At 37.9% G+C, this 26,755-nt stretch overlaps 1 protein-coding gene across 2 annotated transcripts; it reads right to left on the bottom strand.

The window, feature by feature from the left end:
* Positions 1–1,485: 1,485 nt before the first annotated feature.
* Positions 1,486–26,413, bottom strand: EXOC1L (exocyst complex component 1 like). 2 transcript variants are annotated; one of them, XM_027599633.2, is made up of 3 exons: positions 26,304–26,413; positions 9,833–9,963; positions 1,486–3,674 (listed from the first exon to the last, which is right to left on the bottom strand). In XM_027599633.2, coding segments are annotated over exons 1-3 (399 nt in total). In that variant the 5' UTR covers positions 26,305–26,413; the 3' UTR covers positions 1,486–3,407. The 2 variants fall into 2 exon arrangements, with proteins under 2 accessions (XP_027455434.1, XP_027455432.1); XM_027599631.2 differs by lacking the exon at positions 26,304–26,413 and adding an exon at positions 18,619–18,935.
* Between the last annotated feature and the right edge of the window lie 342 nt (positions 26,414–26,755).

Below are 26,755 nucleotides of genomic sequence, written 5' to 3'. Positions count from 1 at the left end.
CCACTTTGTACTGCTGCACAGTACTGTATTGTGTGTGTGTGCACCACGGTTTATTCCATTCAACCTCTAACGATGATTAGTTGAGCTATTTGAAATATTTTGCTCTTGTAAACAGTGTCACATGCCTGTGCATGTGTCATTCTGTATCTTTGCTAAAATATCTTTGGGATAGAGTCCTAGGAAAAAATTAAATTGCTCGGCCAAAGAGTAAATGTATATGTAGTTTTGCAAGACATTGTCAAATTCCTCTCCTATAGGATTTGTACCCTTTTGCATTTCCAACAGCAATGAATGAGAGAGCCTGTTTTCCCAGTGAAATATTGTTAAAGTTTTGGATTTTTGCCCACCTAATAGGTGAGAAACAGGATCATACTGTAGATTTAATTTAAATTTCTCTTATTATGGGCAAGGTCAATCATCTTTTCATATGTTTAAGTGTCATTTGCAATTCTTAATGAAATGTCTGTTCATATTATTTTCTAATTTTTTAGCAAATTGCACTGTTGGTCTTTTTTTAAAAGATTTCTTTATTTTAGGGGGCGCCTGGGTGGCTCAGTCATTGGGCGTCTGCCTTCGGCTCAGGTCATGGTCCCAGGGTCCTGGATTGAGCCCCACATCGGGCTCCCTGCTCAGCGGGAAGCCTGCTTCTCCCTCTCTCACTCCCCCTGCTTGTGTTCCTTCTCTCGCTGTGTCTGTCAAATAAATAAACAAAATCTTTAGGAAAAAAAGATTTATTTATTTTAGAGAGAGAGAGAGTAGGGGGCGCAGAGGGAGAGAAACTTAAGCAGACTCAGCATTGAGCATGAAGCTGGATGTGGGGCTCAATCCCATGACCCTGAGATCATGACCTGAGCTGATACCAAGTCAGATGCTGAACCAACTGAGTCACCCAAGTGCCCTTGCATTGTTGGTCTTTTTAACCCTTCGAGTGTAGGAGAATTTCATTTATGAAAAATATTAGTATATTATTATAATTTGCATTTTTCCCAACTTTGTCATTTGTTAGTTGATTATTAATAGCAGTTTTTCATGCAAAGCCTTCTTATATTTATGTAGTTAATCACTTTTTTCTTTATTATTTCTGGATTTGAGTGATAGCTAGCAGTTTTTCTCAGTCTCGGTTTATAAAATAAAAATTCACTCATGTTTTCTTCTAGTAGACTTTTAATAGACTAAACATAGTCCTTTTTTTAAACAGCTTTATTGAGATTTAATTTACATACCATACAATTCACTCATTTAAACTATATAATTCAGGGGCACCTGGGTGGCTCAGTTGGTTAAGCGACTGCCTTCGGCTCAGGTCATAATCCCGGAGTCCCGGGATTGAGTCCCACATTGGGCTCCCTGCTCGGCAGGGAGTCTGCTTCTCCCTCTGACCCTACCCCCTCTTGGGCTCTCTCTCTCTCTCTCACTCTCTTTCTCTCTCAAATAAATAAAATATTTAAAAAAATAAAAATAAAGTATACAATTCAGTGACTTTTAGCATATTACATTATTACTTTTTTATTCATGGTAAAATATAAATAACATTAAATTTACCTTTCTGACCATCTTGTAAATGTACAATTTAGCAGTATTAATTACATGCTCAGTGTTGTACAGCCATGACCATCATCTATTTCAAACCTTTTTCTTCATCCCAAACAGAAACTCTGTAACCATTTAGCAGCAAACTCCCCATTTTTGCCTCCTTCCAGTCCCTGATAACCTCTTACCTACTTTCTGTTTCTGAATTTGCCTATTCTAGATATTTCATGTAAGTAGAATCATACAATATTTGTTCTTTTGTGTCTGATATTTCACTTAGCATATTTTCAACATTCATCCATATTGTAGTATGTATCAGAACATCATTGCTTTTTACAGCAGGAAAATATTCCACTGTATGGATAACTGCATTTAGTGTCTCCATTCATCTGTTTATGGATACCTGGGGTGTTTCCATCTTTTGACTTTTGTGAATAATGCTGCAAAGAACATTGCTGTGCAAACATCTATTCAAACCCCTGCTTTCAATTCCTTTGAGTATATACGTAGGAGTGGAATTTCTGGGTCATTTGGTGTTTAGCTTTTTGAAGAAACGTGAAACTGTTTTCTACAGTGACTGTGCCATTTTCCATTCCCACCAACAACATATAAGGGTTCCAATCCTCCACGTCTTGGATAATACTTGTTATTTTCTGGTTTTGTTTTTGTTTTTAAAGCCATCCTAGGAGGTGTGAAGTAGTATCTCATTGTGGCTTTAACTTGTATTTCCTTGTGACTAAAGATGTTGAGTATCTTTTCTTGTGCTTATTGTATATCTTCTTTGGAAAAATGTCTATTTGAGTCATTTTTTAATTGGGTTGTCTTTTTTGATACTGAGTTGTAGGAGTTATTTATATATTCTGGGTATTAAACTCTTAACAGGTATATGACTTGCAAATATTTTCTCCCACTCTGTAGGTTTGTTTTTCACTTTCTTGATAATGTCCTTTGATACAAAAGCAGTGTTGATGAAGTCCAATCTATTTTTTCTTTTGTTGCTCATACTTTTGACTTCATAAGAATCCATTGCCAAATCCAAGGTCCTGATGATCTACCACTATATTTTCTTGTAGTAATTTTATGGTGTCAGGTCTTATATTTAAGTCTTTAACCCATTTTAAGTTGATTTTTGTATATGGTGTAAGACAGGGGCTTCATTCCTTTGCTTGGGGATATTCAGCTGTTGCAGCACCATTTGGTGAAGAGATTATTCTTTCCTCTTTGAATGTATTTGGCACCCTTGTCAAAAACCTGCTGATCATAGATGTTTGGATTTATTTCTGAACTCTCAATTCTATCCCACCGGTCTATATGGCTATCCTTATGCCAGTACCACACTGTTTTGATTACTGTAGTTTTGTAGTAAGTTTTGAAATTGGGAGATGTGAGTCCTTCAGCTTTGGACTTCTGTTTCAAGATTGTTTGGCTATTCAGGCCCCTTTGCAAATCCATATGATTTTGAGGATCGACTTTTCCATTTCTGCTAAAAATGTTGTTGAAATTTTAATAGAGATTGCATTGAATCTGTAGATTGCTTTGGGTAGTACAGACATCTTGACAAAATTAATTCTTATCCATGAACATGGTTGTCTTTCCATTTACTTAGGCCTTTCAAGATACTTCTTGATACTTTTTAGTAGAATACAAATGAGGCAAAACCATCCAGGTCCTTCAAAGTTACCAAGCAGTGCACAAGCAAAAGTCCCAAATGTTGAATGATTACATTAGAACACATTTCACGGCAAATCACAAAGCATCACTTCATTTTCATATAAATCATAGTCACTGATGAAGGGGAAAGACAAAATCATGATTATCGGTATTTACCTAGGGAACCATCTTCATAGAACACTGGTGGAGGAACATGGTATACATCCTCAGAGTGGCAGAGGACACAGGGATAAGCACACTAGATTGAAAGCATAAAAGCATATTCTCATAAGAACCAAGCAATCCTTGTTGTTGGAGGACCAAATGGAATCATCATTAATGTAAGTAGAATCAAAGTTCACAATCCGTAAGTCCTTTTTAAGGTATGCATGATTCAGCTTATTTACAGTTCGAGCAAAGGCATATTTAGAAGCACAACTGTATGCTTCCAAACTGTACACTTTCTTGAAATGCAGATCAAAAAATGGATTGTCCTAGAAGAAAAAGAGAGACATGATTTTGCTTGTAGCCAGGAAAGTAGCTAGATTTCCTGGGGATTCTCTCATAGTCTCTTACATATGCTTATTGATTGTAAAGTATCAGTATCAAACATATTTCTAAAACCTACAAATGAGCTTTCCAAAGCTATCTGCTTTAAATATATTGCTTCTAAAGAGAACAATAATACAGAAGATTATTTTGGAAGCCTCTGTGGTTTTTCAATTATTCAAACAAAACATGTCTCAGGATGCACAGTTATCAAGTTTTCCCACAGTAGTGAGTTTGAGAGGATAAGTTGGGGTGGAAAAAGAGAAATAAACCCCTGTTCTGGAGGGGAGAAAAGATTTCTCCTTTTCTTTATTAGGAGGTTGGTCCCTTGTGCTACTCCAATGGTAGAAGGGGGAAATACAAGATGGCGAGATTAGCATTTAGCATGCTACAAATCACCAGCTTGCTGACTTTGAAGTTAATAGCAAGGAATTACCTTTGAAGTTAACAGCTGGGATCATTAAATCATTTGACTGAAATTGTCAAATTACTTAAGACTGCCTCTATTGATTGCTCTAGGCTGTTGCTATATTTCTAGCAGAGGTGTTTTGAGGAAAAGTGGACATCAAACCTCATCTAGGTCCTATATGTTAAAATAATAATAATTGCTGTTACTAGGAGCAGTAACAACAATGCTTTGCATTTATAAAATGCTTTTCAGTTCACAAAATGCTTCCACATTCATTAACTGTCTAACCCCTAAGTCTTTTTGAGGGCAGAGGTTTTGAATTATTTATCTCTGTGTTCCCAGTGCTTATCCCTTGCAACTACTAAGTTCTCAACAAATGTGTGTTGACTGATCAGAAGTAGTCCTATAAAAAGAGAGGTGGAGGTAAACGTTGCTCTAAATGACAAGGAGGTGGAGAGAGACCAAACCAGACTATTAATAATTTGTTACCAGGTAGTGTGTAAACATTATAAAGAAACAGCTATACATTTGCAATTTCTCTTTTAAATAGGAAAATTCTTGCAGGATGCAGGAAAAAGAACATGAGTTTTGAAGTTAGATAACCATTTTGAATCTCTGATGTAACCATGGGCAAGGTACTTATCTGATCTGACCTTCACTCTTCTCCTCATTTTAGATATGGTTGCTATGAAATTTACATGAGATTCATTTAAAAAACTGCAAGGGTAGAGTTTAATGAATAATAGCTCTTTTTCCCCAAATCTGCCCCCAAAGATTGTGATCTTGGTGTGAATACTGCCTTGCTTCATGCCAGTAAATTAAAAAAAACCAACAACAATGCTTTCAAACAAGAATGTACAAAAGTGATGTGATTTATTTTATTTATTTTTATTTTTTTATTTTATTATGTTATGTTAATCACCATACATTACATCATTAGTTTTTGATGTAGTGTTCCATGATTCAAAAGTGATGTGATTTTAAATGCAGTGTTCCCTTGAGCCACACCTTGCAAAATTTTTGCTGGCTGTCATAATTGCAGCTTGAAAGACACTTCTGTAGGAAATCTCTCACACCCTTCTATCACCATATGCTAATCATGCTCTTTATATAGTTTTCTCACTAAAACATTGGCTCCTTATCCTGTAGATAATATCCGTTATGCCTTTGAGATACTCACAGAAGATTACTTTTCTACTTTAGCCTAATAATTGAAGCCTGAGCAGGCATGCACATAGAATACAAGTGCCTCCTTCCTCTTCTTTCTCTCCCTCTCCCTTCTCTCGTTCTTTCTTTCCAGAGAATCCTAGAGCTAGAAGGGGGTCTCACGGATCACTCAGTGACCTCTTGTTTATGTCTGGGATAATAGTTTCCAGAAAGGTAGAGCCCTGGTCACACACGTAGTTGTTGGCAGAGCCAGGATAAGAACAAAGATCTCAATCAACCCAGCCTAATGTTTTGCTACACCGTCTGCCCTCCTGATATACAAACCACATCACTCTCCAAAACCCCAGTCCTTTTGATTTCTGCTTTATAGATTGACTTTGATTTCAATTCCATTCCATTTTAAAGTTGACAACTCTCTGGCTCAGAATTGTTCTTTTTAAAACCATATTGTTTTTATTGAGAAAAATATAATAGATGCTGACTTCTGAGGATTCAATTCCAAGAGAGAGGAGACATAGAAACTCCCAGAACAACTGGGATATTTTCGTTTCATCCACAGGAAATAAATCTTTAAAAAGAACTGCTCTTTGGATATTATAGGTTTTTTTTTTCTGGCAGTTTAGTATTTTTGGGTCCTAAAGTGATGAGAAAATTAGAAATACTCAATTTCTCTTTTGTATCTAGATCACTATAAAAGATGATGCTCTTCAACAGGAAAGGGAAGAAGCAACAAGGTTGGGATGGAATTAAGGCCAGGAAAGTGAGGAGAAAATAGAGCATGGTGAGCTGCTTCAGGGGAATCTAAGCTGACAGGCTTGCTGAATACAGCCCCAGCCACTGACCAAGCTTGTGGGAAATCATTATGGACATCAGTAATATTTGAGAACCTGAGAGAAAAATAAGAAAAGAAAAATGGGCCAAAAAAGAGGCAGACATGGTTAATTCCTGAAACTAGATTAGTGAACTTGACACTGATTTTTTAAAAAATATTTCTTTTATTTATTAAATAGCACAGTAAGATTCTTTTTTCTTTTTAGAGAGAGAGAGTGGAGAGAGTGAAAGAGAGTGCACAAGTGGGGGGTGGAGAGGGGCAGAGGGAGAGGGAGAGAATCTTAAGCAGGTCCACACTCAGTGCAGAGCCTGACACAGGGCTCGATCTCACACCCCGAGATCATGACCTGAGCTGAAATCAAGAGTCAGAGGCTTAACCGACTGAGCCACCCAGGAGCACCTTGAGATTGATTTCTGATAAAATTCAATGCAGTATAGAAATTTTGACAATTACATAGAAGTATAAGGAAGAAATAATAGTTTAAAAATATGTAATCCTATCACACAGAGATAATTGTTGTTAAAATACTGCTTTCTTTCATACATAGATGTACATGCATAAATACGTATACCTATATGTATTTTTTGTATTTGAATTTAAGGTTCAGATTTCAGTTTTCAATAATATGAAATATTCTAAGTATGCAAAATGAGATAACAGTAGAAAAATTTTGTATTTGGCTGACTTTTAAAAAACTTGTTAAGTAGTGAACAATTGAGTTCTGAGTCATTCTTGTGGAAACATGATTTTTAATGACATGTAACATTCCACCGTATTGATATGCAATAATAACTATTTCCTAAGTGTTGAACTTTTAGGTTGAATATATTATCAGAAAAATGCTATGTGAGTACTCAGGGAAAAAAAGCAATGAAATCCAGCATGCTTTCACCAAGAAGTCATGCCAAACGTACCAAATTTTTAAAATAGGATTGATTCCTAGGTAATGTCAAGATAATAGCAGATAGCATATATTGATTTCAGTAAAGATCATAAGGGCAAAATGCAGGTATTCAGACTAGGTAATTAAGTAAATAAGTAAGTCAGGTAGGATTAAGTGCTTACGTCTGTCTATTCCACCACCGTATCTTAAGAGCCTAGTAGAACCTGGTATACCACAAATTCTGAATGAATGAATGAATATATGAATTTGTAGAGATGTTAAACAAGCAGTACAAAGAAGGCAAATTAATAGGTTTCTGGGCAAAGTCTAGTTCCACTACTGAATAGCTTTCTAACCTTGGGGAAGTCAATTAATCTCTTTGAGTTTCGTTTTCCTCATTTGTGAATTGGAAGTAATAACAGAATCTAATTCTATAAGGTTTGTGATGATTATGTGAAATATATATGAAAAGAGCTTCATGTGGTTCCTGGCGTCTGATAAGAGTTTACTGAGTGTGAGATGGTAGCAGGGATCGGTATTACAAGTGGTGGTAATAGTAACCAATCAATTACCTAGAGGTTACCCAGATGGCGCTTAGCTCTGCTTGCTTCATCATTTTTATTATTGACTTGAATCAAGTCCTATATGTTGTGCTCATTAAATCTGCATCATAACACAATGAATATTAAAAAATCAAGTATTAAATGATTTGATAGGGATGCCTGGGTGGCTTAGTCATTAAGCGTCTGCCTTCGGCTCAGGCCATGATCCCAAGGACCCGCATCAGGCTCCCTGCTCCACGGGAAGCCTGCTTCTCCCCATCCCACTCCCCCTGCTTGTGTTCCATCTCTCGCTGTGTCTCTCTCTGTCAAATAAATAAATAAAATCTTTAAAAAAAAGATTTGATAGGTGGGAATAATAGGCTAAACTAAGAATATGGTATTCACTAAGATTAAGAATAAATGCATCGACATGGATGGGAACTGGAGGGGATTATGCTAAGTGAAATAAGTCAAACAGAGAAAGACAATTATCATATGGTTTCACTCGTATGTGGAACATAAGGAATAGAGCAGAGGACCACAGAGGAAGGGAGGGAAAACTGAATGAGAAGACATCAGAGGGAGACAAACCATGAGAGACTTTGGACTCCGGGAACCAAACTGAGGGTTACAGAAGGGAGGGGGTGGGGATGGGGTAACCGGGTGATGGACATTAAGGAGGGCATGTGTGGTGATGAGCACTGGATGTTATCTGCAACTAATGAATCGTTGAACACTACATCGAAAACTAATGATGCACTATATGTTGGCTAATCGAACATAATAATAAAAAAAGAATAAATAAGCTTAAATTCTAATTGATCCAACAAAAACACAAATACTTATTGAATGCTTAATATCTATAAGGCAGAAGGCTACCATAAAAGATCAAAAGTCATGGTCTCAGTTTTTTAAGAGGTTTCCATCCAGAGGAGAGAGAGAGTAAGCCAACAATTGCAGTTTCTGGAATTATGTCTGTAACTTACATCCACAATGCAATGGGGGTTTCGGGAAAGGGAAACACGAGTAGGACTTTACCCAATAGGGAATCTGGGAGGGGGGTGAGAGATGGAGGTGACTGGGCATTTTAAACCTCAAGAGTCAGTAGTTCAGCACTGTGGATGTATACTGTTTAAGGGGGAATGACCAGAAATAAAGGAGCCAGATCACCAAGAGCCCTAATTTAAATTTTATGCTATGTAAGTAGAGGCTATGGCAGATCAGGTTAAATGGTAATTCAGGGACAAAAGACCTGAGGTTTCAGGTAAGTGTTTAATGGCAATAAAGAATTCAGATCAAAGGAAATACAAACTAGTCACACTAATTCTAAATTATTGTATTTAATTCTGGAAAAGCTGGAGCATTCCAGGGGAGAGAAAACAGGGTAGTAAGGGTGTTGAAGCAATGTCATGGGAAAGAAATCACAACAATGCTACTATCTCTTAACATTTGTATTGTCCCAACACATTATCTTATTTGATCTTCATGTGAAAGTTATTTAAAGAATGAAATGGTTACATTTAACCTAGAAAAGAGAGAACTTGAGGGAACATTATAATCATCTTCAAATATTGGAAAGGCTGCTATGTGAAAGGATTGGAGTTTTTCTAAGTTGCTCCAAATGGCAAAACCAGGACTGATGGGTGGATGTTAGAGTGAAGCAGATTTTTGGTTAAACATAGCAGGAAATTTAAAAATAAAGTATGGCAATTCAGAAATTGAATGGACTTCCTCACATGACAATGAGTTCCCCATGAGTGGACAAGTTCAAGGGAAGACTGAGAAAACCACTTGTCAAGAGGTTATGTGGAGAGATTGGCATATACACCCTCTCCCCACCTTTCAACTCTAAGGTTGTAGGATTTCCAAGAGTTATTGGTTTTTCTGGAGGATAAAGTGGCTAACTAACAGTAGTTTCAAGAAGATGAGGAAGGAATCCCCCAAATTTAATGGAGGAACTTGGGGTGGGGAGAGGGCGGTGGTGGAAGCATCATATAAAGTTTTAGGATTGACTGGCAGATTGTGTTTAACCTGTTAAGAATCCCTTGGGAAAGATGCTTTTAAATTTAATGGACAAAAATTCAAACTCCAACTCAGAAAAACGGACAAAAAACCCCGTGGATTAACCCAGCAGGAAAACCCATAGCACTTAAGAACAATATGTCATCTTAACACTTAGTATATGCCAAGAATAATATGAAGTAGGATATTGAACACAAAGATTTCTAGCATATTGATCCCAAATCTCCCTTGCAAAACATAACACTTACGGTATCTGCTTCTTTTCCATCAATCATCTGCAGATCGTTCAAAGACCACTTTTTGGTCACTTCGTATTTTTCATCTAAACCTATTCTGTAGTGTTTCACCATGATTATTTTTACTTCTTCATTTTTGGTCACTGGAGGGCAGAAAAACATTTAGTTTTCATAAACTCTTAGAAGGTAATAATTATTCATCAAGTTATACTTTTTATACTTTTCGGTATTTATGTATCTCCTTTTCATAGAACGAGTTTGAGCCTTCATTGTATCTGTACCCCAATGATGAACCCTGATATATCTGAACCTTCATGACAATGCCCCCTAATTTTCTCCATACGTTAACTACTTTTTGCTACAACAGTGGTTACATACTGCCCTGGTAATGTCTGTCGGATGGTGCACTGAGCTATGGGCTTTCAGCTATGAGCTTTGTGGTGGAGAATGGGGTTCGACTCATGGCAGGAAATAAGAGGCTTAGCATTGGCATGCAGTCAGTGCCAAAGTATTTACCAGAACAAATTGGAATTTTAATTTATGACAATATAGAAAGTGAGGTCAGGAAAGCAAACAGTTCTGCTCACACAGCAACACAGTGTTGAAGAGTGACCGTATGAATACTACTCTGCATGCTTTCTTTTAAAGTCGCCGTGAGATTTTTGATGTAGAAGTGCTTGCATCGCAGCTACTGTTGACTTGTTTGGTATTGTTTGAGATTTTTAAACTTCTTGAGCATGTTTCTAAATTTTAGCATTCAAAATGTGCCATCAAGACAAAAAGCTTTAGTACTATACCTTGAAAGGCATGGGAAAAATCATTGCTTATTTGATGTGAACAAAATGAGGGAAATAATTTCCTGGACTTAAAATCTTTGGTCTCATATGAACACAACAGAGGAATCAACATTTGATATTGGAGCTCTTGGATTGAAAATTATTAATGAATTAATAAAGGTATATTTACTGAATATCTGCTATTTACCTGATGGAGCTATTACAGATGCCAGAGGGGATACAAGTATGAGACATAGTCCATGCCCTCTAGAATCTATGGTTTTGTTGCTAACACACATGAGTCACACAAAATATATAGTGATGGTACATAATGGTATATAGGTGTATTATACAATGGTATGTAGGTATATCATAAAGAGGTTGCAGTAGGAATTTAATTTCTGAAAGCTTCTTTCAAGATGGATGATGTCACTTAGAGAGTTGCAAACTGGTTCTGTCCTCTACGAGTGAAACTGGAATTTGTCTTTGAGGAACTTTCTTTTGCTTCTGGAAAGTGCCCTTTGGCATGTCCTCTCGGTTAAGAAGATATAAAGCAATGCATTAAGATATAATCATAATGCTAGATAAGCAATGTACAGCAGATTATATGTTCAACAGGATTTCTGAGGATGGAGAGGATTGGAATAGTTAAGGAAGGAATTATGGGAGAAATAGAATTTGAGATAGATATATAATAGTCCTGTTTGGGAAGGCAGGGATGATACTGAAAGCATCTCTAGGTGAAGGACAGGATGAGGAAATGGATGACAATAGAAGCTGAACTTCACCAATAGAATTAGAACAAGTGGACTGTGTAGATTGGTTGGTGATAGGATACGGTGGGCAATAGGATTAACTAGGTTGAGAAGATTGTGAAAATGTTTTGAAAACCTCTGGATTTGAAAAGGGACAGAGACCACTGAGGACCTGTGATACCCGAATCCTCCCTCTGGTGAAAGGGATGGGATTCTGGCCTGGGCAGTGAGGGCTCCAGAATTGGGGCTGGTGAAGGGAGTAACTACCCTCCGAAGGTACAAGTGAGACTGAAATTAAGGCAACCAGTCGAACTTGAGAGTTGCTCAGTGACTTCAATCCTCTCTAGAGGAGGGAGTCTGAGCAGGTTCACAAATCTAAGAGGAGGGCTCTCTGTCAGGTGTTCAGTGAAAGCTCATAGAATTATACATATTCAATAAGTCTCTTTCCTTCTTGAACTGGAGGCTAGTACAGTGGTGCCCTGTTAAAGGAGTATTTTTCTGGGAACAGTGATGCACAAGATACATTGGAGAAGAAAAGAAAGAAAGACTGGAGATCCCTGGAAAAGGCAGTGAGGCTTAGTGGGCTCTGGCTTTAGACAGTTTGGATTCAAATCATGATACCACTTCTTACAGTGTGGTCTGAGTAAACTACTTCATGTCCAGAGAGATTAAATCTCCATTTGCTCAAGTTGTAAAGCGCACATCAGAGTTGTACAAATTCATAGGGTGTAAAGATTAAAGATAAAATATATAGATGAGGTAGGATAGTGGTAAAGGGTAAAGTAGTTTATTTTGTTTGTTTTAAGAGGCTGTTGTTGTAATCTAGGCACAGGATGTGGGCAATGGAACAGATGTGGCAAATCTAAGTAGGATTTCAAACGAGGCATTGACAACACTGGATGGAAACCCAAACAGGAAAGTCGGGATGGTGAGCTGGTTGGGCAGAATAAGAGTTTAGTTTTTGACATTTAGACAAGGTGTCCATAAACGATCTCAGAAAAGAAGGAGACGGAAGCTTATAGTTTAGGAGTGGAAATATGGGCTTGGGATTTTTCTGTGTGGACAGGTTTCCAAGACCAGGTTTATAGGGAAAAGAGCAGAGGAAAGAGGTGAGACAGAGCAGAGAAGATAAAGGTGCCAACAGAGAAGTCTGAGAAGGTGCTGCAGGAAGAGATAAGCCCAACAAGGCGATGCTATGGAAATCAAGAGGACGGAGGATTTTAAAAAATTGGAGACCATCCCGTGAAGTCACTTTGTTGGGTAAAGCAGGTTCAGACCTGGCACTGAATCTGACTTGGGGAATATCATTGATTTCTCTGCAGAGGACAGTTTCTCTGGAATGGTGAGGGCAGAAGACAACTTGCAGAGGACTCCTCCATGCACTAGCTAATACTGAGTGCATAGTGTGCTCCAGTTCCCGAGTTAGGTAGGATTAGAAAAAGAAACAGGAGGAGATCAAAGGCTATGATTTAGATCGCACATTCCACGAGTTTGGAAGAGGAGGGATCGTGTATTCTGGGGGATGAAGGGAGTGACTGAAGAGCATGTCCTTGAGAAAACCCAGAACAAAAGATCTTAACTCAGTATCAACAAACTGGCTCAGAGTCTGTGAGCCTCCAAAAATTGGTGGGTTTTTGCCTATGTATACTTCTCCATTTCTACTGGTCTAGATGTTAGCTTTGGGAAGAGGAAAGGATTAGAATGGAAGCCATTAGGATGGCGTGTTGACATGGAGGCCGAGTTGATTCTGTCAGACTTAATAAGGACAAGATCTTGGAGGCAGTTCCTTCCATCAGGAGGCAGCTGTGTCTGTTCAGACAAAGACTCTACCTCAGAACCAAAGAACAATGTTCTTGTTCTGGCTCGCTGTCTCACTCACTACTTAGGGTGTGGGAGAGGATGGATATGGGGAGAAATAACTGGATACTATATGAAAATGTAATCTGAAGCAAATTCCACTGCCTCATCTCCATGTTATGATAGTTAGCTGATTGCTTATAGGCCCACCGATTCATTTCATTAATTTGATAAATATTTGAGTTCCCCTTTTGTACAAAGCCCTATGCTAGGCATGAAAACAATGAATTCCCATAAGGCACCATTCCTGCTCTCCCTGAGATTATGGGGAGTAGGGGATCAGAAAGAACACACATGATCACAGTGCCGGGAATGAGGGAGGCACAGACAGAGTAATATAGGAAAATGGAGAAGGTGGGGTCAGGGAGAGCTTCTTGAAGAGGGTAATCTGAGTTGTAAAGGGCAGTGAGAGTTAGCAGAATAAAGAAAGGAGAAGAAGGAGTTCTGGAACAGCGTGTGTACAAAAGCATGAAGTACTTGACCCTTTTGAGTCATGATAGGTATTAGGTATTGTTAGCATGAAATGTGAGGGTGGATAGGTGGTAGGAACCAGGTAAGGCAGGAGGTAGTTCCTGATGGGTCTAGAATGCTAGGCTAAGGAGTTCAAATGCGATCCTAAAAGCTATGTGTGTGTAGAGGGGTCCCTTGGGAGGAGGGTTGTCGCTGAAGGATTTTAACTAATAGGCTGAGCTTTAAATTCTAGAAAGTTTTCTTGAGCAGTTCTATAAAGGATGGAAGGAGATGTTAAGAAGGTAGGACCTACCAGTTATCAAGTTTTCTTACATTAATGGCTACTGTCCCATGAACACCAAACTAAGGAAACAAGCACACTTTAAAAGCCAACCTTTTGATACAATGATGCAGCACAGAGACAGTGCAGACTCTAATTTGGCAGAAGGAGCCTCCTCTGGAGTCAAGGAGGCTCCAAGAATTGTCTTTAGCCAAGAGTCAAAGAAGTCTACTCACGCTGGAGTGGACCCAATCCCTAATTTCCACGCTTGCCCTCTGCTGCCAGCTGAAATTAAATGGCCATATCCACATTAATGCAGCAGCGAAGTGGAAACTTATCACACTGTCTTAAAACAGAACTGTGTTTATATAGTCAAAGTGTTAGAGAGTTGGTTTCAGTAACATCAGAGGCGCCGTAATATAATGCTGATTCAGTGAATAATATCTATAGACTCAGGGAATTTCAAAGTAACCTGCTCCAGTATTAATGGTTTCGTTAGCATTTTCAGAATTACAATCTTAACTTCACACCAACCATTTATTTTCACTTTGAATTTCAAAAGAAACACTCATTAATAACTGCCTCTGTTATCATGGTAAAATAGTCACTATAATTCATAAGACTAAATGGAAAAAAGATTGGCTAATTGAACCAATATAATTTTGCAGAGTAGAGGAAAAACAATAGCTCACAAATAAGCTACACAGAAATGCTTTAAATAAACAAATGACTGCTATCTTACAATCGTAGTATTACATAATTGTTTTCATCATTGAAATGAAATAATATGAAAAAATCACCATAAGATATCAAAGATAGGAAGCCTCAGTGAAAATGTTTCAATGTATCGGTGATGTCTTGGGGTCATTGAGAATGCTGGTATTGATTTCATTAAAAAAACAATTTTCAAATCATATTTTTTTCTAGAAATATTTTTATAAAATCAATTTTGGGGCTATACTGAGCACCATAGATTGAATGTTTGTGTTCCCCCCCAAAAATTCATTTTTGAAATCCTAACCCCCATGGTGATGGTATTAGGAGGTGGGGACCCTGGGAGGTGATGTGGCATTAGTCCCCTTATGTAACGACTCCAGAGAAATCCCTTGCCCTTTCCACCATGTAAGGTTACAGGAAGATGGTGGTCTCTGAGGAAGTGGTCCTCACCAGACACTGAATCTACTGGTGCCATGATCTGGGACTTCCCAGTTTCCAAAACTGTGAGAAATAAATATTTGTTGTTTATAAGGCACCCAGTCTCTAATATTTTGTTTCTTTTTCTTGTTAATTTATTCTTATTCTTATTTAACTCTTATTATTACTAATCTTACTGTAAATGGTTTGACAAAATGGTTAGATTCCCTGGTTCACAGAGAAGTTCTGTTCTGACATTAAAATGTAATATGTATGGATAATTTATACACACAGTTTTCATAATTCTAGACAATTCCTTTTATTTTAAAATTAATATTTATGATGAAGAATGTTTTTCTAAATATGAGAATACTCTGTATCTGAATATGCATACAATTTATATTTGTAAAATATATAATATCTCAATTTTCATTATATATTAAATATAATATATATCTAGTGTCTATTTTATTTTTATTATAAATATTTAAGGTCTATACGATTTATACAAAAATATTTCAGCATATTTTCACAGTAAATATATTTTTCTATACATTTAAAAAATATAACCCTATCTTTTATTTTATTTCTTTGGAACATAATTTATCATGTTTGTTTTTTTTTTTCCTAGTTAGGATTTAATAGGAGAGCACTATGTGCATATGTAGGTGTTATTATTTCCATTTCAGAGATGCCAACACTGAGGCCAGAGAGGTTAATTATCTTGCCCCAAATTTCACAGCCGGCAGGTGGACAAAGTAGAGTCACGTTTTATACCAGACCTGATTGCGAGCATCCCAGGGTCCATTCTTCCATGCCCTGCTACTTTCCATTCAATTACGGCGAATGCTGGATATACTGTTTCAAGTCCTTCAGAATTTCTTTAATTCATTTGCACTCATCATTGCACAGTGACTTATCCCTTTCTAGTGCCTGCATAAAATAGGGCTCCTCTATCCTCTATAAGAAGATGCTGCTTTTAACTGACAGAGATAATGATGTTCTAGGCTAGGGGAAGCTAATCCCAAGGAGAAATGACCATGCAAACTCTGACTTGGGAGGAGACTGAGGTGGCAGGAAATCCTCAATGTAAATCCTAGCAAAATACAGAGAGGGAGATTGGGTTTATGACATCTGATTTTTGACATCAATCAGGTAAAATATTAAGATAACAGTAAATCAGAATCATCTGGTTGTGAGACCCCTACAAAAGACAGATTCTGATCAGATAAGTAGAAAATTTAACTTATCTGAACATATCTTCTTTAGTTTGAAAAGTGCCTGATGGAATTCAGCTAGTCTAGCCTTTCAATTCTTACAAATTTAGAACTGCTAGATTATAAGATATAAAGAGAAAATTATAATCATGAGTCTCTATTCTGTGAAGGTGGCCAACATTCAAAATTTAGAGTTACCTGCCTCAATAATTGTGATATGACCTGTTTGATTCATATCAATAGAAATCTTCTGAGTAAAGCACAATCATCAAAGATTAAAGATTATCAATCATCACACTGACTTTATTTTAAATTACCACTCTGCCTAAATGTATTTGAAAGGGTCATAAAGAGATGTTACATTTAGGGAAAGTGCTCTCCAACTGATGGATGTGATATAGAGAAGAGTTATGAAAAATTAGGAATAAATATGATTTATAACGTTAACTTTTATCTGAAATAACACAATCTCGCTTTCTCTTCACATCTGAGAGGACCTTGTTTTTTTTTTTCTTCCTTACTTCTTACAGAAGAGAATCATTGAATTTTACTAATGAAAGTGATCACCTACTCTTGTCATTTTCCAGATGAGAAAATTGAACCCTAAAGAGGCTGCCTTCACACATATTATAAATGTTAACCCCTTGACCTTCTGATCATTGTTAAAAGGATTCAGGTCATTTATGAAAAAAGATAGCAGGTAACCCCAGCCCACAGTATCTTTCTTAGATACTCAAGGACAGCAGAAAAAAAGACATTATCCATTTCCAAAAGTTTAATTCTAGGGGACCTTTTTTTTTTCATACCAGATAGGACAAGTTTAGTTATTTATGTGATTGGAGAAAGGAATTAAAATATATGTGGTAAGTTAGATATATACATTGTTTGGATTATTTTATTTTTATAAGTTTTCCTTAAAAATACTTGTATACTAATGTTACATGATGAGTAATTAACTTTATAAAGAGGATCATGATACAAATAAAATGATTAAATATTAATGTTGGAATAAACATCTTCTTTAATATATTAAGTCAAAATACTTAAACATACAGTGATTTCGCGGTTAAGATACAATACAGTTTCTAAAATTATTTCATTTGACATTTTCCCATAATTTGATTTCTTTCTTTTTCCTGGCCAATTAAGTTTTTTACCTTGCTGATATGCCAAGTCCTCATACTTTGTATTTATATACAGCAACATATGCTAGGTAAAGTGTTAGATAAATATTAGTATGCTTATTATTGAGTAAACATTGTTCTTATTAGGAATGATAGAATTTTTAAAAATTCTTAGCACTTTATTTAAGGCTGTTCTACTTCCATTATAGTACTCCAACTTGACAAGTTTAGAGATTCCTTCTGAGGCAATTATCAGGAAGAAAATTATAATAAGTTGTTTTCTGAAAATGTTGAGGTGTGTGCCTTAAAAAGAAAGTCCACAATGAACACTTAGAGTTTCTGAGCTCTTTCCTCCTAAGCCCCTGAGAAGTAGCAAAAGGCATGGATTGGGAAAAGGGAATGTTATATATTAAATTCAATAATGGCACAAACATTTCTGTCTAAATTCACAAAAATGGCAGGTTAGGCAAATCATAATTAAGCTCAAAAGCTTATTCCCATGTATGGACAATTTTTGTGAATTTTAAGAACATGAGGGAAAAAGCTGTATTTTAGTTAAGTAGTTTGTAGAGCAGCCCCTTATCCTTAAAGTTCCATCTTCATGAACTAATTTCTGTGATTAAAGTATTGTTTCTGTGAACATACTTCCTAGAAGAGAGAGAATTTTTAGAAGATCATTTCTTTTTTCAAAATAAACCACCAGGAAGCCTAAATAAGCCCTGAGAAGAAAACCTAAGGTCTTTTTTTCCTTCCTAGCATGAAAAAGGAGAATCTCCTAGTTGTCCAGACTGGTTGGAAATAGAGCTGTATAACTCAGTTCTCCAATGTATTTAAAAATATAAAGAAAGCTCTCTGTTCAATTTTTTAAAAATAAGCTCTTACACATAAAGATTGTATACCATGCAAGTGAATTAAAGAAAAGATGGGAGACAAAATAATCAAAGCAGGAAAATACATACCCGGTTTCATTCTGAACGGTCAACCAAGATATTCTTACTATGATATTATTTTTCTGTCTTCCATTTTAGCACTGAAAATAAAATCCTGTGGAATCCAAATTCCTAAACTTGGCATAGTTAAGCTCTATCACCAGAAGATACATGTGCTGTTATTATTTCGGAAAATACATACAAACATGTCCTTCCACTACCCATGCCTCTTGGAGTTATTTACATTTTGAAGTGATAACAGAAAGAACAGATTACCTGACACACAGAGGTAATACCTGTCCTGGACCGAGAACTCGATCTCAATAAACTCGTACAGATTCTGCGAGAGCGGCTTAAACAGTTTCTTCTCCAAGTCCTCCTTTACCAACGATGACATTTCCTCCAGGTCCACTTGGCCTGATGTCTTGGCTCAAGATCACCGTCGCTCTCCTTTCGCTCCCTAGATTTCTTGTTGGGGTTTGCGCCTCCCAGCCCTGGCTCTCTTTAACTTCTCATTCCCAGCCAGACCCAGGCTCCTGAGAGCCGAGAGCCGAGAACCGAGAGCTGAGAGCCGAGAGCTGTCGGTGCGCGGACAGACCCCTCACTGCGCAGCGTGCCCAGTGGCAGCTGCTGCAGCGGCCAAAATCCAGCAGCGACACTCGCCCCACCGTCACTCAGCAACCAGGCTCAAGGAGGCTGCTCTCGGGAGCTCTCCTGTGGTTTGCTGATGGGGAACACATTTCTGAACACCGGCAGCTCTACTTGTGGAGTCCCTTGGTTATTCTAGCCTAGTAGCCTTTTCCCTTTCCGTCACTCCGCAGGGGAAGACCACTGCTTCTGCTTGACTCCATTATATAAATCAGCTGTCTGGTTCTATTGATTGGGATCATCTTCCATTAAAAACTTTGCTATCATCGGCAGGAGACAAAGCATCAGTGTTAGCTCCTGACACTTCCAACAAGTCTCTTGCCCTCCTTCTTTCCCCTCCTGCAATTCATCAGACCTCTGCTTCCGTGAAAGTCAGCACCAATTCCTGGGTCCGAATTATTGTTTACATGGGCTCACTTTGATGTTGTTTATGCTCCTACTCACAAAGAAAAATGTACTAGGTATCCACTGGGGCAAAGCTTTTTATTTGTTTCTTGGGAGGGTGAATTTTCTATCCCTGGGGAGTTTATAATCTGATAGAGATGAGTACACCATAATAATTAGCATGAATGTTTAAAAGTGATAAATGGCACAGAAGAAAAGGGAACATAGAAAAGATATTTGTACCCGAAAAGTATCAGAGGAAGTGCTATAGAAGATCTATCTGGAGCTTGAAGAATGAGTGAAAAGTATCAAAGTGGAAGAGGGGAAGGAGCCTATTCCACAGACAGAATCTGTGAGCCAAAGCCCTGCATCAGAAAGCTCAGTGGGTGTTTGGGAGGACAGGAAGTATTCAGTTTTCCTGAGTGGTAGCATGTGTGAAAGTAAAAGATAAGGCTGGAAAGATGGATTGGGGCCAGATCAGGAAGGGTGTTGAATGCCAGATTAATCCTTTGGACTTTATTCTGTAGAATTAGAGAGCCAGTGAAGATTTTTGGGCATTCATTCACTCAACAAATATTTCTAAGGGCTGATTTTGTGCCAGGCTCTGTTCTAGGAATTGGGAACACGCAATGAAAAAAAAAGGTCATTTCCTTGCTCCTGTAGAGCTTAGAGGGGTAGAGGGAAAATAAAGAAATAAACCAGTGACCATTCAGGGTGCACTCAGCTGCAAGTAACGGAACACATGACATAAAGTTGTAGGTAGGAAAGACTTCAAACAATCTCTCATTATAAAAGGTCTGCAAGTAGGCAGTTTCAAGATTAACTCAGGGCTCATAGATGAGGGTCCCAAGTGCTTTGATTCTTCCAATCCTCAGCTGTTGGCTTTTTGTCCTTAGGCTGTTGTTGTTCAGCTCCAAGGACAGGAAGACAGGGGGTCAGAGGGTTGGTAGCTCTAGTTGATTTCACTTTATGTCAGAAGCAAACTCTTTCTCAGAAACCAGCCAGAGACTTCCCTTTATATCTTGGTGGCCAAAACTGGGTTGCAGGGCCATCCCTAGGAAACAAGTATATGTCATTTTTGGTACCTACCATGGGAAAGCGGATTTTCTAACAAGGAAGAAGAGGCTGGGAATGACTGGAAGCAGGCAATGAGTGGTGTTCCATGACTTCCATATTAGCTGCTCTAGAGAAAAATTACTAGCATGGTTGTGGCTAGGCTGAATTGTGGGGTCCTGGGTGAGACATTTGTCTTTCTGAGCCTCAGTTTCCCCATCTGAAGAATGATCTCTAGGGTCCTTTCCTACTTTAATATCTCCTATTCTGGGAGTCAAGATAAAACAATTTGGGTAGAGTACCAGAGAACTAGTACTATGCTTTTGGATATGGAAATGGAGAAGAAGGTGGGGTGCCAGGGTGCTCTGTTGATTAAGCATCCAACTCTTGGTTTTAGCTTAGGTCATGATCTCAGGGTCGTGAGATTGAGCCCCACATTAGGCTCCACGCTGGGTGTGGAGCCTGCTTAAGATTCTTTCTCTCCTTCTTCTTCTGACCCCCCACCCCTCTCTCCCCCTTCTCTAAAAAGAAATGGAGAAGAGGGCATGAATATAAGATATATTTAGATGATAAAATCAATAAGCCATGGTACCTAATTGGATATGAAAGGTGGAAGGTAGAGTCAATGTGACACAAAGACTTTCCACTTCCACGGAGGGAATGAGATAATGGACCCGTATCACAGGAGGGAGATTTTCATAGAAGATGTTATTTCCAGCTTTTACACTTGTAAAATTATTTCCTGGGTGTTTTAGTCCTCTTATGGAGAACAAAAAAACTGCTATGACAGTCAGAACTCTCATCAACAGCATTGTCATTGAAATTTAGTGGCGCCTGTGTGGCTCAGTCCTTAAGCGTCTGCCTTAGGCTCAGGTCATGGTCCCAGGGTCCTGGGATAGAGTCCCGCATCGGGCTCCTTGCTCGGCAGGAAAGCCTGCTTCTCCCTCTCCCACTGCCCCTGCTTGTGTTCCCTCTCTCGCTGTGCCTCTCTCTGTCAAATAAATAAAATCTTAAAAAAAAAAGAAATTTAATGAGATACTTATTTATGTGATTTTTTAAAATGTTTTTCTCTCCTGCTAGACTGTAAGTTTTATGAGGGCAAGAACCATGTTTTTCCTGCTCACCATATAACCAGGATATGTGATATGCAGTGTCTAGCATATCCTCAACATTCTTGCATTCATTTATTCACTCACTTTGTTTGTAAATATTTACAAAAGAACAAATAAGTGAATCAGTCTTATAATGACTTTTTCTTTTTTTGAATAGCTGATTTTGCAGCTTATATTTCCTCATAACTGTTATACATCCTTATAGATGGACTTGACAGTTATTAGTCTTACCAGTGACTTATCCTGTATCAATATCCATTTGCTCTTGTTGCCATGAATGCATGCACTTCAGTTGTGGGAGTCTCAACTGCACTTCTGAAGGGAATTACTACAATTTTGTCTGAAAGTTCTTAAGAGTGGCTATGTATTCTGGTATGGTCTTAAGTAATGTTGAAATTAGAGGTTCAGGAACTGACATAGTGACCTTTTAGTTCCAAATTGAAACGTTTGCTATCAACAAATGTGTTCAGGAATGATTTGCCAATTGGTTTGAATATTCTTATTGTATTAATTTGTCTGACAGTCCTAGGGGAAAAGTCATATTAAAGTGCTAATAAATGTCTTTTTTAAGATCCTAAATCATTCTATAAGACCAATCTATCAAAACATTATCTAAATTATAAAGAATCAAAGGATTCAAACTTAAAAGAATTACAAATGGCAATTCATCAAAAAATGGAAACAAGGAAAATCTCTAGATACCCTAATTTCTTTATTAATTAAGAGGAATACAGTACTAAACCTTTAGAAACTAACATCAATGGAAGAGGTTATAGAAAAATAACAAATAGACCCCCAAAAGTGTTCACTAAGATATTTAAGAGAACTATAATGGGTTCCTGGCTGGCTCAGTTGGTAGAGCATGTGGCTCTTGATCTCGGGGTCATGAGTTCAAACCCCATGCTGGGCGTAGGTATTAGTTAAAATTTTCTTTAAAAAAGTTGTTTAATGGAGCTATAAAAACATTCTTTCCTCATGGCCAAAGATTATTCTAGTCTGTAAATTTATTTTCTAAAATGCTATGGAATTGTCAATGGGGATGATGATGAGGAAACCACTGGGAAAAAATGGTGTTTTTCTGGAAACCCTTATATTTAAAACTCCAACATCCCCTAAATGTATTTCCCACAGAGAAGCAACATTTTTTAAAGATTTATTTATTTATTTTAGAGAGAAAGAGAGTGGGGTGGGGAGGGGCAGAGGGAGAGGGAGAGAGAATCCCAAGCAGACTCGATGCCAAACGTGGAGCCTGATGCAGAGCTCGATTCCATGACCCTGAGATCATGACCCAGGCTGAAATCAAGAGTCACTGAGCACCCAGGTGCCCCTAGAGAAGGAATTTTTAATACCTACTGCTTCATTATGAGGTCCAGCCAGTCTACCATCCTGGGTAAAATAATGAAGATTTTGTCTATGTAGATATAGCCCAGCTGGTGTATAGGGAGGCAAATTACTCAGAAGAAAAGGCCTCCTTGTGAGTCCTGTAAACTCACAGATTAACTTTTGTGTTAACTGAGGAACTGAAGCCTGGATTCTACACGACCCACAACTAGAAGAGTGTACTGTAATTTCTAAGTCTGTGAAAGGTCCAGATCTATTTTATTCTTACAATTTTTTTTTTAGAGACCAAAGAACTATTTTTCTTTCAATTTTCAGTTTTGGAATTTTGTTTTAATCACTTCCCCAACCTAGTCTGTAAAAATTTTACACTCTTTTGCAACCATAGAATTTATTTGCTTAAGGTATCTAGGAGTAAGTGTTCTACCTGTCCATAAGTAACAAGATAATAATGTGTACAAGTGATAATATTATTCTCCCTTTTGCACATTCACAAATTATAGGAGTGTAGGCTTGCACAGAGCTCGGGGCTAAGGTAATTGTTTCCTTGGAATTACAGAGTTGGCCTAATTGGGAGTTTGTAGACCAGAGTTCTACTCTTCTCAATGCTGCTCTGCAGGTGCATGATGAGAGGGTGGTAAACACTGTGGATATAGGCTTGGCCCCAACTCTGTGCCTTCTTTCTAGACCCACATCCTTTTGCTTAAGCAAAAGGCCATGGTTATGTATGCCCTCATATCACTAAGTCCTAGAATGGCCTCCAGGAGAGAAGAGAAAATACTGTTTATCAGCACTAATCCATTGCAATAAGCCATTGCAATATACATTGTTTAATTTAGTCTTCCAATAAAGCTAAGAGGTAGATATATGATTGTCTCCATTTTCCCTAGGAGGAAACGGTATTCTGTGGAAACACGGTAGCCCTCCTTAATGCTTGACAAGGAGGGTAATGCATCTCTGTCCCATATTTATTGCTTCTACCTTTGGTAAGAATGTCTTTAGTAATAATATGTTATTGCAACTAAACCTTTTTCATTATGAGAGTCCTGAACATGATACCTTTTTATGTTAGTTTACATGCAGATTGAAAATTGTCAGTTCTGTGTTATATTTCTTAGTCTTTTATTTGTAGGAATCAGGACAATGTTGGTATCAAAATAATCTTTTTTACACATAAAAAATTCTATTACTGTATCATATCATATTTTACTTAATCCAAGAAATATTTGTTCTTTAATCAAAGTAGCTCTTGGTAATTCTAGTCTAGAAATATTGTGTGTGTATGTCTGTGTGTGTGTGTCTGTGTATGTATGTGAGTGTGCAATGGTCTAGAATGTATGTCCTTCCCCCGCAAATTCATATGTTGAAATCCTAACGCCCAATGTGATAGAATTAGGAAGTACAGCCTTTGAGAGTTGATTAGGTCATGAGGGTAGAGTCCTCAAGAATGGATTATCTTTATAAAAGAGAGGCTAGAGAACGCCCTTGTTCCTTCCATGAGGAGGACACAGGGAAAAGAACCAGGAACCAGGCTCTCACCAGACACCAAGTCTGCTAGTGCCTTGATCTTGGACTTCCCAAGCCTCCAGAACTGTGAGAAACAAATGTTTTGTGTTTGAGCCACCCAATCTACGGTATTCTGTTACAGTGGCCCAGATGGACTAAGATAGTATGTGTGTGTGTGTGTGTGTGTGTGTGCGCGCACACACACACACACATACACTTTGGTGATTTATGATAAATTCCAAATAGATGTACTTTGTCCAGTGTTTTCTCTGGTTTCCATTTTTTTTCCAGTTATGGTTGCTCCACATAGTCCCATAGCTCTGTTGTAAGAGTTATTAGAGAATACAGCCCTATCCCTGAAAGGAAAAGAAATGCAATTCCTTCTTTTGGTGCCCGCCATTCCCCGACATTCTAACACTCACTGATGAGGACTTGCTGAGATACTTGATATCTCGGACTTCAGTTTATCACTAATATTGCAGAATATGTCACAATAGGAAGGCTTCAGTGGTTCACAGTCAGTGCCAGAGTCCTCATTAAGAAAGGGTTTCTCTGACTCAGCCAGAGATGGAGTACATTTCTTGCTCGGACTGTTCTAGTGTCATTTTAAAACATTGGATTTATAAAAGCAGTTTCCTATTAAAAGGGAAAAAGAAAAAGAAATTCTAAAAGTACTCTTATAAAAAATATTCTTTTGACAAGATATATATATACAAATTTATTTTCAGGGAAGATTTCATCTTTTCATAGACTTTTACAAACATTTAAAGAAAGATTATAAAGAAAAGTTTTCTATCTTCTTTGTATGCTGCAGAATAACACCAAGAACAAGTTTTTTTTTGGCTTTATTTGGTTCCCAGGAATATATGACTTACGTTCATAAGGAGAATACCTCCATGTTGTAAGGTAGTGAAAATAATAAAATTATTTCTATAGAATGGGTGCTAATATATATGTATATATATATGTAGCAGTTGGATGTTTTTAAGCAAGTTTTTTTTTTTTTTTTGGTATTTTGGAGATAAGAGGATTTCCAATTAGTTAATAGAGAGAAACTCACATTAAACTCACATTACTTGGGGCACCTGGGTGGCTCAGTCGTTAAGTGTCTGCCTTCAGCTCAGTTCATGATCCCAGGGTCCTGGGATCAAGCACTGCATCCGGCTCTCTGCTCAATGGGAAGCCTGCTTCTCCCTCTCCCACTCCCCCTGCTTGTGTTCCCTCTCTCGCTATCTCTCTCTGTCAAATAAATAAAAAAATCTTTTTAAAAAAACCTCACATTACTTTATATCCAACTAATAATAGTCAATTCATAATAAGTGCATAATAGTTGTATAGTGCTTCCTAGGTGCCAGGTGCTGTTCTAAAAACTTTATAGATGTTGGCTTTTTAAAAATCTTTCCCATAGTCCTAGGAGGTGTGCATTATTGTTATTCCAGTTTTATGTATGAGAAAACTTTCCTACCAGTGGCCAGTTACTTGCCCAGTCTCACACTGTAGTGGAGCTGGATTTGGATGCAGGCAGTCTTGCTGTATAATTTGTGCTCTGAACCACTAGACCATACCGCCTTGGTCCAACTTGATCATGAGTAGATAAACTTCGCTACGAAGTTGTAGATCTACTTCTTAGGACATTTTAATCTGTAAATAAAGGTACTATTTTCTTGTCTCACCCTGGTTTTTAACTGCCTTTTCATTTTAAGGCCTTTCAATTCAGCCTGTGTCCACAAAGATGCCAGTAGTTTGGGACTAGGAAGGATGACTCCTCTCATAGTAGGTGCTTAATAAATGTCTCTTAAATGAATTTAAATGCAGTTATCAGTCTTAGGGAAAGGCCATGGTTTCCTCTTGCCTATACCAACAACTCCAAATGGAACTGGACATATACAGGTCAACATATAACATACAAAGGATACCTACTTGTTTCCTCTTTGCCTCACACTCTCCTTTCTTCTGGTAGCAGAATCCATCTTTTCCATGGAGATGCCATTCCATGTGTGGCCGTGGGGCTGCTCCCCCTGACATGTGCTTGACCACTGCACAGGCACATGACCCCGGCCTCGTCTTAGCTAATAAGAACACTCCTTGCCCTGGTCACAGTGATTGGCGCAGGGCTGTGCATATGCTCCAAGCACGATAGAACCTCACTGATTGTCTCTCAGCTTCAAATCCACCACCCTTCTTTGCCTTGCTTTGTGATCTTGCAGGTGGGCCCTGTAAACATATCTCTTTCACCCGCTAGCTAGTGGAATGTTAAAGTGCATTAGCAGAGGGCAATGGAGTGACCCTGCGAGGCAATAGCAGCTGGAAGGCAAGTCCCTTCCAGGTTCTGGTCCTCCATTATTACTGATATTCAAGGTGGAAGCCTAGTG

Source organism: Zalophus californianus, chromosome 2 (genome assembly GCF_009762305.2).
Source record: "Zalophus californianus isolate mZalCal1 chromosome 2, mZalCal1.pri.v2, whole genome shotgun sequence".
Taxonomy (NCBI): domain Eukaryota; kingdom Metazoa; phylum Chordata; class Mammalia; order Carnivora; family Otariidae; genus Zalophus; species Zalophus californianus.
Note: the sequence above shows the minus strand (reverse complement) of the source record. Positions and strands in the feature narration are given on the sequence as shown.